This window comes from Loxodonta africana, chromosome 26 (assembly GCF_030014295.1).
Source record: "Loxodonta africana isolate mLoxAfr1 chromosome 26, mLoxAfr1.hap2, whole genome shotgun sequence".
NCBI lineage: Eukaryota > Metazoa > Chordata > Mammalia > Proboscidea > Elephantidae > Loxodonta > Loxodonta africana.
The window spans coordinates 7,448,928-7,466,028 of NC_087367.1; the positions used below are offsets into that span (position 1 = coordinate 7,448,928).

At 46.7% G+C, this 17,101-nt stretch overlaps 1 protein-coding gene across 2 annotated transcripts in view; it reads right to left on the bottom strand.

Moving 5' to 3' along the window:
- SPTBN1 (spectrin beta, non-erythrocytic 1) overlaps window positions 1–17,101 on the bottom strand; it is a 223,013-nt gene that overhangs the window by 109,362 nt on the left and 96,550 nt on the right. The window contains exon 1 of one of the 2 annotated variants that reach the window (XM_010597267.3): window positions 11,107–11,645. The exons of the other annotated variant lie outside the window; for it this stretch is intronic. Within the exon in view, the coding sequence (XP_010595569.1) occupies window positions 11,107–11,215 (109 nt within the window). The 5' untranslated portion in view covers window positions 11,216–11,645. Of the gene's footprint in view, window positions 1–11,106; window positions 11,646–17,101 lie in introns of those variants that run through there. 2 annotated transcript variants of the gene reach the window in all.

The following is a 17,101-nucleotide window of genomic DNA, read 5'->3' on the forward strand; positions in this document are numbered from 1 at the left end:
CTTCAGGCCCGAGTGACTGCCCTCAGCCCTGAGCTCCTGCCAAAGGAGGACATGAAAGCAGTATTTCAGCTGGGTGCATTTTCAGGCAAACCAACACCCTTCTAACCTGCTGAAGGAAACCACACCCAGAACAGGTTTCAGGGCTGGGGTGGGGGTTGAGGCACTCAAGTTCACAAAGGCTCACCCCTGCTGGGTCCTGCTCTGCCTATTAACTAGGACCTTTAATTATCCCAGCTGCCATTATCAGGTGTGCTTCCTACGTAGCCAGTACCGAGCCAAACAAGCTGCCCTGGATAATCTCACTCAGTTCTTACTGCAATCTCATTACATAGGCTTCCTATTAGCCCCAGCCCACAGATGAGGAAACAGCTTCAGATTAGTAAATAAATTGCCCGGACTTGGAAAGCACTTTGGCAATATTTAGCAAGAGGCATAAAAACGGCCAAATATTACAATGTTAAGTAAAAAGTAAAAAGACTCCAAGACAAAACGGAATCCCTGTGATTATGCCAACCAACCAAACCAAACCCACTGCCACTGAGTCAATTCAGACTAAAAGCAACACTATAGGGTCGCTATGAGTCGGAATCAACTCGACGGCACTGGGTTTAGTTTTTTGGGGGGCGGTTTCTAAAGCTGTAAATTTTTACTGAAGCAGACTGCCTCATCTTCCTCCCAGGGAGTGGGTGATGGGTTCGAACTGCCGAACCTTTTGGTTAGCAGCTGACTGCTTTAACCACTGCACCACCAGGGCTCCTCCATATGATTACAATAACGGTAAAATAAATACGCATACAGAGAAGAACTACCGGAATGCGAAAATCTGCAGGGATTGCAAGATCTTATATGAGCCATTCTTCCATTTTTATTTTGTCGTTGTTGTTAGGTGTCATCGAGTCAGTTCCGACTCACAGCGACTCTATGTACAACAGAATGAAACACAACCCGGTCCTGCTTTATTTATTTTGAGGATGTCATAATATTGCTGAGAAATCAGAACCACATAAAAAAAGTTGGGGATGATACAAACGGTTAGAGTTTTTAGTTTGTCCGTTAATGGCCTTTGACCCTGCCTTTGAAAGAACAACCCTCCCCGTGAATCACTTCCTGACGCTACCGTTTTTTTTTATTACCTGCTGCTCCCCTTGCTTCAGGAAGGTTCTGGAATGTTGCCAGTTAAGAACAAAAGTCACTTATCTTCCCCATACCTTTTCTTTCTTCTTCTAAAGGGCAAAAACTTTAAACCAACAAGTTTCAGCAGGTACTTCTTTTTCCCTTATCAATAACCAGTCATTTCAAAGCTTCACCTGCAGACTCAAGAGGAAATGAGCACTTGTCAAGTAACAAATATTTCATGTCTTTCAAATCCACCTTTAACACCAAAACCTGAAAGTGCTGCTAGATAAATGTTTCATCCGCCTGAAACTGGGCTAAATTCTAATCCATGGCAAGAACAGGAATGACACTCATTTACCAGAGGATCACTCTACAAAGATGGAGCGTGGGGGTCTGGGGTGCTATATTACTTCTTTAATCATAAAAATGTATTCAAAAGGTTTAAGTCATAAAGCCCGGTATGGACTAATTAAGCCTCCATTTCTCAGGACACCATGCTGAAATTCTGCAAGAACTCAGAGCAACTGGCCCCAGAGTATTTTTTGTAATTCTCCATTAATACCAAATGAGTAAATGAAAAGACACTGTGTTTTAACCTCACAAATTTCTAGAACTTCAGGACTGGCAAGTAGGAAAATCCCAGCCAGATTCTACAAAGACTTACAAAGCAAGGAATTAACCAACCATGCTTTAAAGTTCTGTAATCTCGTAGGGTACTACTAAAATTTAATTAACTGTTATACATTCAGATACCCAAGAAAATTGTTTTTAGTTAATTAAAACGATTCAGTTCACTTAAAAAAAAAAATCCATATCTTTAACGCATACTCTGTATAAAACATATAAACTTCAAACCTCAGAAAGGTCATAACCCTTCTGGGACTGTGTTCTCCTCTGCTCATAGCACAGATAAGGGCCGCAGGGAGAGAAGGCTGTTTCCAAGGCAGAGTTCCTCAGACTTGAACTCTGCATACAAAACACCTGGGCATCTTGTCAAACTGAGGTCTGGGTTCGGCCTGAGATTCTGCCTAACAAAACCCCAGGGGATCTGCAGGCCGCACCGAGTAACAAGGTTCCAAGGGTCAGGCAGTTCAAAATTCCAGGGTGCTATATTATTTCTGGAGCCCTGGTGGTACAGTGGTTAAGAGCTCGGCTGCTATCCAAAAAGTTGGCAGTTCAAATCCATCAGCTACTCCCTGGAGACCCTACAGGGCAGTTCTACTGTGTCCTCTTACAGAATCGTCACGAGTTGGAATCAACTCAACGGCCACGGTTTTTTTTGTTATTTCTAAGTTTCTCACCCCTAACAAACGCCACAGGCTCTGTCTCCTCTCTTGACCCCCAGCCTCCAGAACAATCATCACCCAAGGGGAGCCTAAGAGGCTTGACAACTAAATGTAATGTGGTATTTTGGATGGGATCCTAGAACAGAAAAGGGTGTTAGGTAAAACCTCAGGAAAGCTGAATAAAGTATGGACTTCAGTTAGGGGGGAAAAAAAAAAAAACAATCATCACACTCAGGAGTCAGGCTGACCTTTCTTTAAAAAAAAGGGGGGGGGCGACAAAACAAGTCACTCCCTGTTTAAAATCCTTTAGTGGCTTCCTACTGCTTGACCTACTTGCAAATTCCCTAACCTGCCTCAGAAGACTCTGAATCCTGTCTTAGTTATCTAGTGCTGCTGTAACAGAAATACCACAAGTGAATGGCTTTAACAAAGAGAAGTTTATTCTCTCACAGTCCAATACCCAGAAGTCTGAATTCAGGGCGCCGGCTCCAGGGGAAGGCTTTCTCTCTCTGTCAGCTCTGGAGGAAGGTTCTTGTCATCAGTCTTCTCTTGGTCTGGGAGCACCTCAGCACAGGAACCCCAGGTCCAAAGGACGCACTCTGCTCCCAGCACTGCTTTCTTGGTAGTATGAGGTCCCCATGTCTCTCTGCTCACTTCTCTCTTTTGTATCTCAAAAGAGACTGGCTTAAGACACTACCTAATCTTGTAGACCTCATCAATACAACTGCTGCTAATCCATCTTATTACATCATAGTGATAGGATTTACAACATTTAGGGAAATTACATCACAAGATAAAATGGTAGACCATCATACAAGGGCATCATGACCTAGCCAAGCTGACATATTTTAGGGAGACACAATTCAATCCATGACATCGTCTTATTTACTTCCTTCTTCCACCACCTTGACTCACCTTGCACTCAAAGCTAGCCACCACCAACCTGCCTGAACTCCCCTCCCTGGGTCCCCCACTCTTGCCTGGAGTTTCCTTCTCCACTTGCTTCCATCCACCTCTCCTCCGGCTCAGCTGGTGCTTCCAGCAGAGCTCAGCCACCCAGGCACTTTCCAATGCGCCCTCTCTCCCTCCAACCTGGGGCCAGCTGCTCACAGAAAAGGAGGAATCAACAAGTATTTGCTCATAAATAAGCAAAACAAACAAAAGATCAAGCATTGTAATTTTTTAAAGTCAGGTTTTTTTTTGTTTATTGTTGGGGTTTTTTTTTTTTAGTATTTTATGTCTTAGGTTCCTTCTTGCTTTATTGTAGCCTAGATTAGTGACCAACTATCGAGTTTTCAAATGGCGGGTCCATTGCATCCATAAAATGGCTCAACAACTGCCAAATGTTTAATTAGGCCAATCCGGTAAAAGCTATTGCAGTAAATTTAGAAAAATGCTTGCAATACCCTTGTCATTTATTTTCCTGTCATTAGTTTTTATAGTGGGAGATCTCGGTCAGGGTTGACAAAAATTTGTCAGGCAAGAGGGAGAAAGGACGCCAATATCCAAAAATGACTGTTATCTACCTGGCTTGGTGGGACAAGGTGTACAAGCGGAATTCCAAGACTAACAGACATTCGGCTCTTAAACTATTTTTCATTGAAAACTACTGTTAATAGAAGCTCTGTCACCACCCAGTCATTTTCCAGAAGACAGGGTTAAAGACAAAATGAACCCCAACGTCCGTACGTAAAACGCTGCACCACGTTCACTAGTCATCAGCAGCACTAGAATTCTTCACGTTTATACACAGATGTTTTCTTTAAAAAAAGAAAAAAAAATTATGGAAACAATAACAAGACTTTATATTTCCAGAAGCACATGGACGTTCTCAAGGGAACTCCGTATGTATTACTACGGCACTTGCTGTTCAACACAATCCTGAAGGTGGACCTGTTGCTCAGATAAGGGAACAGACGTCCAGACGTCCAGGACAAGGCCATGGTCAGATGCCAACTTCCTACCTCCCAGGCGCTAAGCTGTAGGGCTCCACGTCAAGCTGCCTGGGTTTTCTAAGGTTAAATAAATCCAATAGATTCTGTACTAGGAATCTAAATGGAGTTAAGCCATGCCTTGTTGAACTGTCCTTGGAGCCTACGCGTACTATTAACTTTATCTTCATTTTTTCTAAACTGGCATCCCCTTCTACATTGGTCCTCACACCACTCAGTGAGGGAGCTAGAACAAACTGACTCCATCTGGCAGGTGAGGGACTGTGGCCTATACATGCTAAATGGCATGTCTAATTTAGTAGGATAGAGACAATTCCTACGTAGCTCGTGCCTTCTCCACTATCACACAATATTGCTCTAAAGCATGTTCTAAAACATGGAGCCCTGGCAGCACAGAGGTTAAGAGTTCGGCTGCTAACCAAAAGGTCAGCCATTTGAATCCACCAGCTGCTCCTTGGAAACCCTATGAGGCAGTTCTACTCCGTCCAGTAAGGGCTGCCATGAGTCGGAATTAACTCAACGGCAATGGGTTACAGGTTCTAAAACATATCTTTTCCCAACTCTTCTTTCTTCATTAAAAATAAGTTATGCCTATTTCTATTTGGAGACAGCTCAGCAGTCTGCCACCCCCTCTTCACCCTCCCCCAAGAAACTGCAAAAAGACAACTGTACAAATGATCCAGTAAGGAAATTCTTCTCACAAGCTTTAGTGTGCACCAGAATCACCTGGCAAGCTTGTTAAAAACACCTACTGCTGGGTCCCACCCCAAGAGTTTCTGACTCAGGTCAGAAGTAGGGGCCTGAGAATTTGCATTTCTAGCAAGTTCTGCGGTAATGCTGATGCCACTGATCCCAGGACCCCATTTGAGAACCACAGCAGTAAGGTAGTCCATAACATCAACTTCATTTATTCACTCTTTTAACAAACAGTTAGTGGAGGCTACGTGTCAGGCGGAGCCCTGGTAGCGCAGTGGTTAAGAGCTCGGCTGCTAACCAAAAGGACTGCAGTTTGAATCCACCAGCAGCTCCTTGGAAACCCTATGGGGCAGTTCTATTCTGTCCTATAGGATCACTATGAGTCCGGATTAACTCGACGGCAACAGGTTTGGATTTTGGTATGTGTAAGGCAGGTTATGCTGAGACTTTTGTCTTCAGGCTCCCATACTTTGTAAAATATAGGTAAAACGAAGAGACAAATACTCAAACTATAACAAAAAGCAACATGTGAAAACCACAGAGAACAACCAAATGCTTAAACTTTCAATCTTAAAGGGAAGGAGTCCAGGCAGGATCGTGACCTTGTGTCCCTCTTGGAATGGTCTGAATAGAGGGCATCTGAGCTGAGCCTCAAAAGCCTGGTCCTGGCACATGAAATGACTCCGGTGAAAGAAACCAAAAGAGCAAGGATTGGAAAATGCAGGGTGGGTGTGGAGAATCGTGAGTACCATCATCAGAGGCAGAAGGGGAGCTGAGGGTTGGAAGGGCTGTAGTCAGCTCCCAAAAGTGTTGGCACAGAGGAGAGGTCTTTTCGGGGCCTGGCTTTAGGGAAGCTGGGGCAGCGACATGAGGGTGCTTCTGGAAGCCACGGAAAGAGATTAAAACAGAGGAAGAGGTAGTGGGGCCGTGAAATTTCCAGGCACAGAGCACGTGAACAGATGATTTGGGACACTCGTCATCTAGAAAGCTTTCTCAGCCCTCAGAAAGTTTACAGTCCCACTACTTCACTCCCTAAAACACGTGGTATTTTCTCCTCAAAAGGAGGTATCACCCTCCTCCTCCACCCCTTGATGTAACTGGCCTCCAAGTGTTCCTTTAACGATCCTTCCCGTCAAACCCTGGATTTAAGCTGAAAGAGCTGGTGTTGCCTATACTGCCTGACTCATAGCAACCCCACAGGGTTTCCAAGGCTGTAAAACCCTATGGAGGCAGACGGCCACATCTTTACCCAGGAGCCACTGGTGGTTTCGAACCACCGACCTTTCGGTTGGCAGTCGATCACTTTCACCACTGTGCCACCAGTGTTCCTAGCCAACAAAAAAAAAGAGCCCCACATTGCCAGAGGTCTGAGCAGTTCTCGGAACACATTAATCTTCCATGCCAGCAGGAGAGTGTATTCATGATATCTGGGCAATGGGTGTTACGGTCCCCACCTAACCCACACTTTCAGTACCGTAGGAAAACATCAAATTTGGAGTTAGACTATCTGAGTTCCGGAAAGCTAGCCTCTTAAGCCAATTATCTGTTTTTTACCTATAAAAAGTAAGAGTATCTACCCCAGGAGATTATTATTGGTACTAAGAAAATGCACATTTATTTAGACTTGACTAAAGTACTAGATCCCTGCTGGGTACTTTGCATAATCCCATTTAGTTAATTAACCAAAATGATAGATCTTACAGTTAAGTTCTGTACACACTAGTTATCATTATCACTACATCATTCAAAACTGTCAGGCACTTCTAAATTTTGAGCTGAAACTCTGGTAAACCAGAGAAAGGAGTTTTTTTGTATGTGTTTATGACATCCTACACAAAGCTGTCTGGGCTCAAAGAACTATAGTTCTGGCAGGTATCTAGACCAAAAAGCTAATCTTTCATACTTCTATTAAACCCAAAAATGTTTTTCATAAATCCTGTCCCCAAGACCTCCCCCTTAAAAAAACAGGGTCTATTATTTGTCACTAACTCTCTTTTCTCTCAAAACACGAAATATTTAGGGCTACTTACTTAACATTTCCTAAGATCTTAAGAACAAAGTTTCTTTATGAAAGGTGGGTGTAAACCGCACAACCTTCTTTCTCTGAAGTTTAAGAAATTCAGCAACACAAACGTCTAGATATAACAACAAACTGGGAATGTCTTAAAAACTTAAAAATATGTTTCCTTCATGATCTGCACGTATAAAACCAGCAATATTCTTACCCAAGGAGTTAAGAAATTAAAATTTAAAAATTCAACAAGGCCACTCTTAGCACATTATAAACCTGAGAGTAAAACATTGCCATGGCCTGAAATTCTTTACTCCCCCTCTGTCCCAATGGAGACAGAGTGCTCCATAACTCTCCTTGGTCAGTGAAGCAAAACTCAGTGAGCCAGAACAGCCACAGAAAGCACCTTCTGCAGAAATACCAGGTCCTGAATGTCAGGGTCAGAAGGCTAAGGCAGCAGAGAGAGCTCATTCCGATACCTTTCAACTAGGTTGTCTTCATCACAACTCTACCACCAGCACCGGGAGAATCAGTGCCCTGGGGGCAGGTACGGTGGCCATTTCACAACGTCGCCCTGCCATTTCTTTTCTTTTTTTTTTTTTGGTAGAAATGAAATATTAATACTAACATCTAGAAGTCTGGGAAAAGAAAGCAACAAGAGCAGTATGTAGCCTGAGCCCAACAATGCTTGTGACCCCGGACAAGTTATCTGCCTTTTCTTTTCATCTATAAAACCTCATAGGTATGTTATAAACCACAGATAAGATACCATATAAAGATCCTAGTAAAACGTCTGGTATAGGGTAAGCACTCAATGAAACCTCTTTTCCTGGCAACTCCTTCCGAAGAGACGAGAAGCTTTACGAAATACAGGACAGGTAAGCACAGTCTTTAAAACACCGTAGGAAGCATTTCTCTGGGTGAGGTGAAAAGGTGGGGCATTTGAGGCAGAAGGCAGAAAAAAAAGGCAGAAGGTGAAGCTCAGGGTTGAACTGTAAGGGCGGAAGGCCTGCCTGCCTAGAAAGTTCTACTGGAATGTAAGAGGTGTAATAGGTTGGAATCTACTCGACAGCACTGGGCTTTCTGGGGGGTGGGACCATTCAGTGGAGGGTTCTGAAGGCCACTGCCAAGCTCAGGTGTCTGAAATGTCATTTACACAACAGGCACAGGAAAGGTTTCTGAGTAGGAGAGTAACATCCTCCAATAAGGGGTTAATCTGGCTGATACAAAAATGCGAGGAAGAGGGCATGAACCTCTCTGTTAATACAAACACATTTTCCTAAACACATCAGGTTGATTTTTGGTGTGTTTCAGAGTTCCTCTCTTACCCAAAAACAGAAACAACTAATCCAACTTTGTAAGATACCTGAGTTGACTCTGAGAAAGGTGGTGACTTAATTTTGCAGATGAAAAATTTAAGGGTGAGCACGCATATGGAGCAAGCAAATGGGGTTTGGGGCTGTGTGTGTGCTGAGTGCTGGTGGTTAATGTTGAAATCTTCAGAGGTTGAAGGCCCTACATTATCTGATGCCAGGAGCCTTTAGCCTGATAAAGATACTACTCTACATCTCAGGCCCTTAACTCAGTAAGATTTTGTTTTAATTACTCATTTATTTTCCCGTAAATCGCTACAAGCTATTTTATCTAGAAAGACCAGACTCACACATCAAATCTAGTTCTACAGTTTTTTTTTTCTACGAGTCGGAATCGACTCGATGGCACTGGGCTGGGGTTTTACCATAAATGTATTTGAAGCCAGCAATATTATAGAAATAACTCCCACAAAATCACGGCACCCTCAAGCACAGACACTGAGTAACGTCGTAGTATAGGAGGCACTAGAAAACCAATACAGATCAATACTGGGTGACAAGTGCCAGGAAGAGTAAAAAAACGCAGCCTTGTAGGCATGTATAAAATTAAATCAGCAGACAGAATCTATATGCCATCAAAGTGTGTGATGACTGGAAGAACTATAAATACTGAACAAAATATCAACGGTGGGGACGACACCGAAATTCTCCTGAGGTTGCTTAAAACACAATCAGTTCCATTTGTTACTAAGGCCACTGCCAAATGTTTACAATTCCCCTGGGATCCACCACACTTGAAAGTTAATTCGCCCTTTCTCAGTTCCTCAACAGGGGTGGTTTTCTGTTACAGAAATACCAGCACTGAACTTGTGCAACTCTGAAACCACAAAATTTTGAAAGAAGGGTTATCTGAAGCTGAATTAGGAGACAAAGGTCACTAAAAAAAAAAAAAAAGGCCCGCACCATGAAATGTGAAGCCCATCCCTTCTGAAGGGATTTCCTAGAGAAGCACTTATGTGGTGAAATAGGGGTACATAGTGATTTTTTCTTTTTAAACTTAAATTTTACATTGCCCAGAGAGGACAGTTTAAGACATTTCCTGTGCATAAGCTCCACCCTTCTCTGTAAGCAGTTTTACAACCATCTTCAACCCTTTCAGAATAACAGCCTTTGTTATGGGTGGGCCTCTGGGTGCCTCCTCCCCACACGTTCTTTCATTTTCTCCTCATCCTGCAGTTTCTTCTGAGACTACGAGCGTGGACTGGCTGGAGAATGGTGGTAGATTTTCAGATCAAGGAGCCCCTGTGGGTGCTTTCCCTTGGCGGTAGGACACAATAAAGCCAGATGCCTGGGCCATGCAAAGGACAGGCGCTTTCTGAATTCTCAGAACCTCAAACTGTGGGGCTCCCAGCATCGATTCAGGGGTAACAGACACACCCCTGCTTCTCTGTTTACCACGTACAAGTTCCTCTCACCAACGCTGACCCCTTTACTTTTTTAAAAAACAAATTCCACCTTCTAAACGCTCAAGAGGAATGAAGCAAAGGCCCATAACCATTCCCCACACTGAGTGGAGCTCCCTCTTAGCTAACTGCCCCAGGAATGCAGCCTTGTTTAAGCAAATGTTTAAGATCACATCCTGTTCTGTCTCTTGTTGTCCAGAAAAGTGTCATGACTGTCAACTATTTCACAAGAAAAATAAACCTATGAATGAACTCCATCCTCCCCCCTTTCCCAATGAAAACATTCTGGGAGGGAGCTGCTTCCTTCCTCCTCCTCCTCCTCCTCACAGGAACCGCATTGGTGGCACCAGGAAGAGTTAAAATAAGAAACACACACAATCGGCGAGGCTACTTTTTCGCAGCCCTAGAACCATTCCTGGCCCATTACTGATTCCAGGGGCTTCCAAACGGAAGGAGTTCTGTTTTCAGTTACGAATCCTTTTTCATGTGTAAGCCCTGAGAGAGACACCGTCAGCTAGGCCTGCTGGCCGGGACACCCAGGGCTGCGGGGGGCCAGGAAGGCTGCACCCCGTTCTCCCTAAAATACGTGCAGTACAATGTCGGATCCATTCAGGATTGAGCCTACTACATGCTCTTAAAAACCTACCATTGATCCCACTCATCCAACCCGTACACTGGAATGGCAGTAACTGGCTTTCATTATAAATTACACGGCCCACTAAACGGATGGAAGGCGCTCCGCTAACACAATACATCAAAAGCGTTAAAATTAAGCTGAGGAATCAAAACTGTAATTTACTGAAGGCTTAGGAACAAAAAGGCCACTCCCTCCTTCCCTTTACTATTGTTCCACAGCACCGGGTCTCACACGCTGCCCTTTACACCTTGAAGGCTTTGGAGAGGTAAGAGGCTGGGGGCTGGGAGGCAAAGGTGACCGAATCGAATACCTGCATACTAATAGGTTTCTCAGCCTTGCTCTCCTGAGGTGCAAAGATGGCTAAGAGATGGGAAAAGGTGTGTGCGGGGGGCAGCAGATACCTGACAAGCAAGAAAATGAGATTCCACATGGTGGCTTTTCTGGAACAGGGAGTGAGAAATCGACTCCCTCAAAGTAGCCAAATAAGAGTTCGCGGCCAACTGGAGGCTTTGGGGCTGGGCCGTGCGGCCGCCCGTCTTCATTAGGGTCGTACGCCCTAAGGCATAAGTACGGCCTCCGAACCCCCGTGGGCACGGCCCCCGGGCAGGCCCGGCCTTTGGGAGGGGGCTTACCTTGGAGCTGCTTGAATCTGCCTTCCAGCTGGTTGTAGTTGTAAGGCACCTGCCCGGTGTACCCCGGCGACAGCGGCCCGGAGATGCTGGAGGTCCTGGGCAATTCCATCACGCCCTGCGTAGCGCCCCGGCGGGCTGCACCGAGGAGACCCCGCGCGCGCCCCCTCCAAGCCCCATGCACCACGCAGTCGCCGCCGCGCCGCCGGGCTCCCGGCCCCGACCGAAGGGCTGGCCCTCAGGCAAGCCCCATGCCGGGGGCAGGTCCAGCAGGGCGGCCCGATCGGAAGCTGGCTGCGCAGGAGTCCACCTCGGCCCGGCCCCGCGCGCCCGCTCGCGCATCTAACCCCTCGCCGCTCTCCGTCCTTTTGTGGCTCTCGCCCAGAAAAGCCGGGGAGCAATGACCGGGGAGGGCGGGAGAAGGGCGGGAGGCGCGAGTCCTCCCTAAAATGTGTTTCCGACGCGGCCAATCCTCGGCGTGCCACGGCCGGCGAGCCCGGGAGCCCGCGGGCGCAGCGCACACGCCTCCTCCCCGCTGCCCGCCGGTTTGTAATTTAACCGGGAGCCACTCGCCGGGTGCTGGGCGGTGATGTCACCTCATTAGCATAACAGCCCGGCGGGGGAGACGCGGGCGGACCACGAGGAGGGGCTCGGGGGGCCGGGGGCCTCAGCCCAGCGGGGCCCCCCAGCCCACCGGCCGCCGCCGCCGCCACCTGGCGCCGCGGTCCGGGCCCCGGACGCGCCGCCGGCCGCGCCGCCCTGCCACCTTGCCCAACAAAGCTGCTGGAGTGACGATCTTTTGTGGACAGCCTCACGTAACGGAAAAGTCCCCGATTACTATCACGGGGAAAGGAGAGCACGCCGGCCGGCCGGCCGGCCCCGGAGGGGAAGGAGCCCCGTGGGTCCCGGCCCCGGAGGCCGGTGCCCGCTTAGCGTGGGCGGAGATCACGCGGCCACGGGGACCGCGCACCTGGGCGCGCGCGGGGTCTCCACTGCGCGGGCGCCGACCGCGAGGGGGCCGGGCCGCGGCGAGAAAGTAAACACTGGAGCCTCCGCGAGGGGAGACGGCACGTCAGGCTCACGTTAGAGCCTTTTCAGCAGACTCAGGCCGACGTCGTGGGACGTTAAGGGGAAGATTTCCCGGGATAACACCGCCCTATAAGAGTAACCCGATGCAAAGAAGATTTATGGGAGCGCCGATTTGCAAGGCATTGTGGGAGAAAGGTACACAGGTTTAAAAAAAAAAAAACACACAGGGATCCTTGACCTGGAGGAGTTTACAATCGGTGAGGAGATTAGAGAGCATAGAAACTACTCCAGAGCTCTTGGATTTGTAAAACATGGCTGGCCTCTAAACTTCCCAGACCTTCAGATTTTAAAAGCTCCCCTCTCTACCTTATCCCATCAATCCCAAACAAAAAAAAAATCCTCCACATGGAAAATAACCCTGATCAGAATCTACTCTCGGGAAATAACTGACCTGCCTTTTTTCTCAATAAACCAGGCAGACGACAAATTAGAAATTTGGCAATTTCCAGCAGGGAGCCCTGCAGCGATGCTCACTGGAGAAGGTAATTTCATTCCTAAAGGATTCCAAATTTCACTGAAGAGCTGGGCCTCCACCCCAGGTTTACTTCAGTCCCCAGGGCACGAGTAATTCAAGCCACCGCATCCTGTCCAGGGCTGGCGGTAAAGCTAGAGTCTTGCTTAACTCTCCAGTGTCAACAACCTCCACTCTTTCCAGCCACACCACTGGGTTTTCAGTCCATCCCCAGATGCATCCTTCAGCTTTTTAAGCCAGGGCCCACGAGGACTAGAAGACAACCATTTCTCATCATCCAGGATGTTGAGCAATGCCTAAAGCTCTTTTACAGATGGAATTCAACCTGATGGGAAGCTAGGAAGGAAGGCAGAACCACTGGGTTTTGGAAGGAGCACTGGAGTCCGACTCTGAACACCTGAGGTCCTAGTCCTGGCCCTGCCTCTTCATTATTGTATGACCTTAACAGAAACCCTGGATTCTTTCTAAGCCTCAGCTGTCAGAGGCGGGTAATTAATACCTACCCTGTATGTGGTTGAGGGGATGATGGGAAATTTCTCTAAAAACTGTCAAATACGATTGAAAAATTAAGAGTCTGTTTTTCAAAGCTCACCTCTCCTTGCACATCCACATAATACATCAAGGCTACAAAGAGACGTGGAATACAAAATTTTCTCAATTAAGATCCTCTCACTGACCCCTCTTCACTATTAAATATACTGATGCAGTGACAAGTCTCTCAGTGTCCAGCTACAGCACAGAAAATGAGATTGCAAAGTGCTTGCCAATTCATAATGTTTTATTTTTAATCTTTCAGCCATTTAATGAAGTGAAGGGGGTATGAGTCACCACTCCTGGTATCTCTTGTTCAGTTCCCTCTGGTATGGGAAAGTATGTGAAATGAATTAGCTAGGTTAAATTATGATGGAGGCAGAGGCTGGGACTAGTGACTAAGGTTCCCTCAAAAGCACTTTCAAGGATGTCTGTTGTTGTTGTTAGGTGCCATTGAGTCGATTCCAACTCATAGTGACCCCATGTGACAGAGGAGAACGGCCCCAGATGTTCCTCCCGTGGAGCCACTGGATGGGTTTGAACTGCAAAACTCGGTTAGCAGCCAACTGCTTAACCGTTGTGCCACCGAGACTCCTTGGAGGATGTGTGTACCCCCCAGCAGTCCTAAAGAGCAGACTTAGAACAAACCAGGCAGAGTGAACACATGGGAGTATTGGAAAGAAAGGTGGTGAGGCTGGGGATTGTTTAATAACCTCACAGGTGAGAAATGGCGACCCACTTAGCTCGATGGGGCCAGGAAGGACTAGGATAAGGCTTTATTTCCATAACCCTGATGGCCCTATGGCCACCTCCAACTCAGCAGTGGATAGGAGGCAAAAGAAGGAAAGAGGTCCCTCATTCTTTGTTCATGCAGTATTTACTGGCACCAGCTGTGTCCAAGGCACGTTGCTGAGTGTTGTGGAGAATTCAAAGATGATGGGTGGAGTCGCTGGCCAAAGGAGACAGGTCAAATATGCAAACAGGCAAATACCAGGAGAAGATGATAAAGGCCTGCTAGAGACAAGCTGTTAAGACTCGAGAAGACAAGAAAGCTACATCTGCCTCGGAAGGCAGGCAGGAAGACAACCTCCAAGAGGGACTGGCATTTTGACCAAACCTTTAATCACAGGTAGATTATGAACGGGCTGGAAGGAGAGAAAAGCCTTCTCTCTTAGTGTCAGAAAAACAGCACAAGGAAAATCACCAACTGTCCAGGGAACAATGAGTGCTACAATTTGATTGGAGTATAAGGGGCTGAATGAGTCGGAATCGACTCAACAGCAGTGTGTTTTCAGTGGGAAGCCTGGACTGGGAACCCTTAGAGACGTCTGAGCCAGGGAGGCTGGGGTCTGGGTTGGGATGGTCAATGTGGAAGTGCTAGGTTAGAATGAGCAGAAAGGAGACAGACCAAAGGCAGCAAGGTCAATGAGGCGGTTACTGCAATTGTCCAGGTCAAAGGACTAAACAGGGCGTGGCAATCCAAATAAAAAGGGAGGGGCCAGTGCAAGAGTTAATCCACAGGATTTTGGCAACTGTGGAAGGCTCAATGGAGAGGATGGAGGGAAAGAGGACTAGGGTTTTTAGAGCTGTTTGAGGGTATAGAGAAGGAGCGAAAATTTCCTTCTAGACAGGTAGACTCTGAGTTACCTGCAACACCTCCGGGTGAAATGTCTACAAGGCAGTCAGGCATGTGGGACTAAAGACTCGGGGCTGAAGATAAAGTGATGGACACAGAGGTGAGAGTTGAAATAGGACCTAGGTTGCATCTAGGAGGGGGAGCCCTGGTGGTGCGGTGGTTAAGCACTCGGCTGCTAACTGGAAGGTCCTTATTCACAGGAGAAAGATATGGCAGTCTGCTTCCGTGAAGATTTACAGCCTTGGAAACTCTCTCGGGCAGCTCTACTCTGTCCTATAGGGTTGCTATGAGTTGGAATTGACTCGACAACAATAGGTTTTTAAATGTAGGAAAGGAGGTAAGAGGCAAGAGACCAAGCACAGAGTCCTAGGGAAAGCTGGGGTTTGGGGTAAGCCTTGAGGAGGGAGAAGAAAAACCAAAGAAGACAGCAAGGGAGTTACAGAGCAAAAGCCAAGAATGGGTTGTTTTCTACAAGCCAAGGAAAGAGATATTTTCAAGGTGGAAGGGGTGTAGATATCATCATGTGTTGCAAAAAGGCCAAGAAACTAGAAGTCAGGAAAAAGACCATCTGGTGTGCAAATTAGGAGGTCAACTGGCTCATGAAAGCAGAAGCCAGGTTACAGAGTCTGAGAATAAGAGGGAGGGGTACAAAGGAGGACAAGAAGGTAGGGGTGGTGAGTTTGGCTGTAGACGGAAGATAAGACTAGTGAACAGGAGTTATAGGACCAAGAGCAGGGGGTCCAGCCAAGCCTGTCCTTTATGCACAGGTTTTAGCCCTGAGATGGAGCACGTTAGAAGAGGCCAGTGGGACAAGGGTCGAAAAGTAGGTGTGGAACAGTCAGCTTTAGCCAAGAGGAGGTGCACTGTACTTTAAAGACAGGAGGGAAAGGAAAGACATTCTGAGGATGGAAAGAAGGAATTCCAAGGAGCTTATTCAGCTCTATCTTAATAAAGCAGAAGGCCAGGTGTCCAACCCACAGTTTCATTTACAGTGATCCAGAATGAGGGACTCCGAAGACACCTATGGCAGAAACAGAATACAGTTTTCAGAATGCTTAACAGTCAGCGAGGCTTCCTGCAGAAACAGACCCTGCAATTTTGGCCCATCTCCTCAAATCTTTCCTAAATAGAAAAACTACTGCCCTTACCCAGGCCAGGGATATCAGCATAGGCAGGTGACTCTGATGACTGGCTCTACTTGTCTTCAGGCCACATCAGGAATCCATGGCAGGATGAAAGATGCCCATGAGTGACTTTACAGTCAGCTACGAACCTGGGACAGAATCAACTGAAGCCCAAGTAGCATGTATCTGCCATCCTTGTGACGCCATAAAACAAGGTCCTTAAGGTTATTTGTGGACAGAACAAATGAGGAGTGGTATGGTAACGATGGGAAGACCCAAGTCCAGAGCCAGGGACTGAGACTCACCCTAAATTTTGCATGCCACCAAGAGGCTACAGGATCTTGATCTATACATCAGAAAGGTTGGGATCTATGATTATAAAAATTCCTCCTGCTTCTAAAGTTATTTATTAGTGATTTAGGTTCCCCCCGCTTGGAGACTGTTGTTGTCCCCATTATCATCAGTCCTCAAATATACTGAATAGCCGTTGTAATTATAATAACCACAACATTTAGGTTCTCCCCACTTGGAACTATTCTTGTAGTCCCAATTATCATCAATCTTCAAATAAACTGAATGGCCATTATAATACCAGAACACCACATTATTACAGCATTTTTTTGTAGCTGAGAAACTCTTTCACAAACATCTTCTCAACTGACTAACCCTGTGAGGTAGGTATTGTCTCCCATTTGCAAACAAGGCAACTGAGGTTCAGAGAGGAATACAGGGCCTTGCCTGTGGTCACACAGCCAGTTAGGGCACAGCCACAAGTATGTGGAACCCCAGACCACCCATGTCTATCACGTTTTCTACTTGCTGTTGTTAACCCACTGCCGTCAAGTCAATTTCAACTCATAGCAACAGAGCAAAACTGCCCCATGGAGTTTCCAAGGAGCATGTGGTGGATTCGAACTGCCAACCTTTTGGCTAGCAGCCATGGCACTTAACCATTATGCCACCAGGGTTTCCTTTCCCTGATAGCATAGTAGTTAAGAGCTACGGCTGCTAACCAAAAGGCTAGCAGTTCAAATCCACCAGGCGCTCCTTGGAAACCCTATGGTGCAGTTCAACTCTGTCATATAGGGTCGCTATGGGTTGGAATCGACTGGACAGCAGAGGGTTTTTGCCATTGTTAGGTGCAGT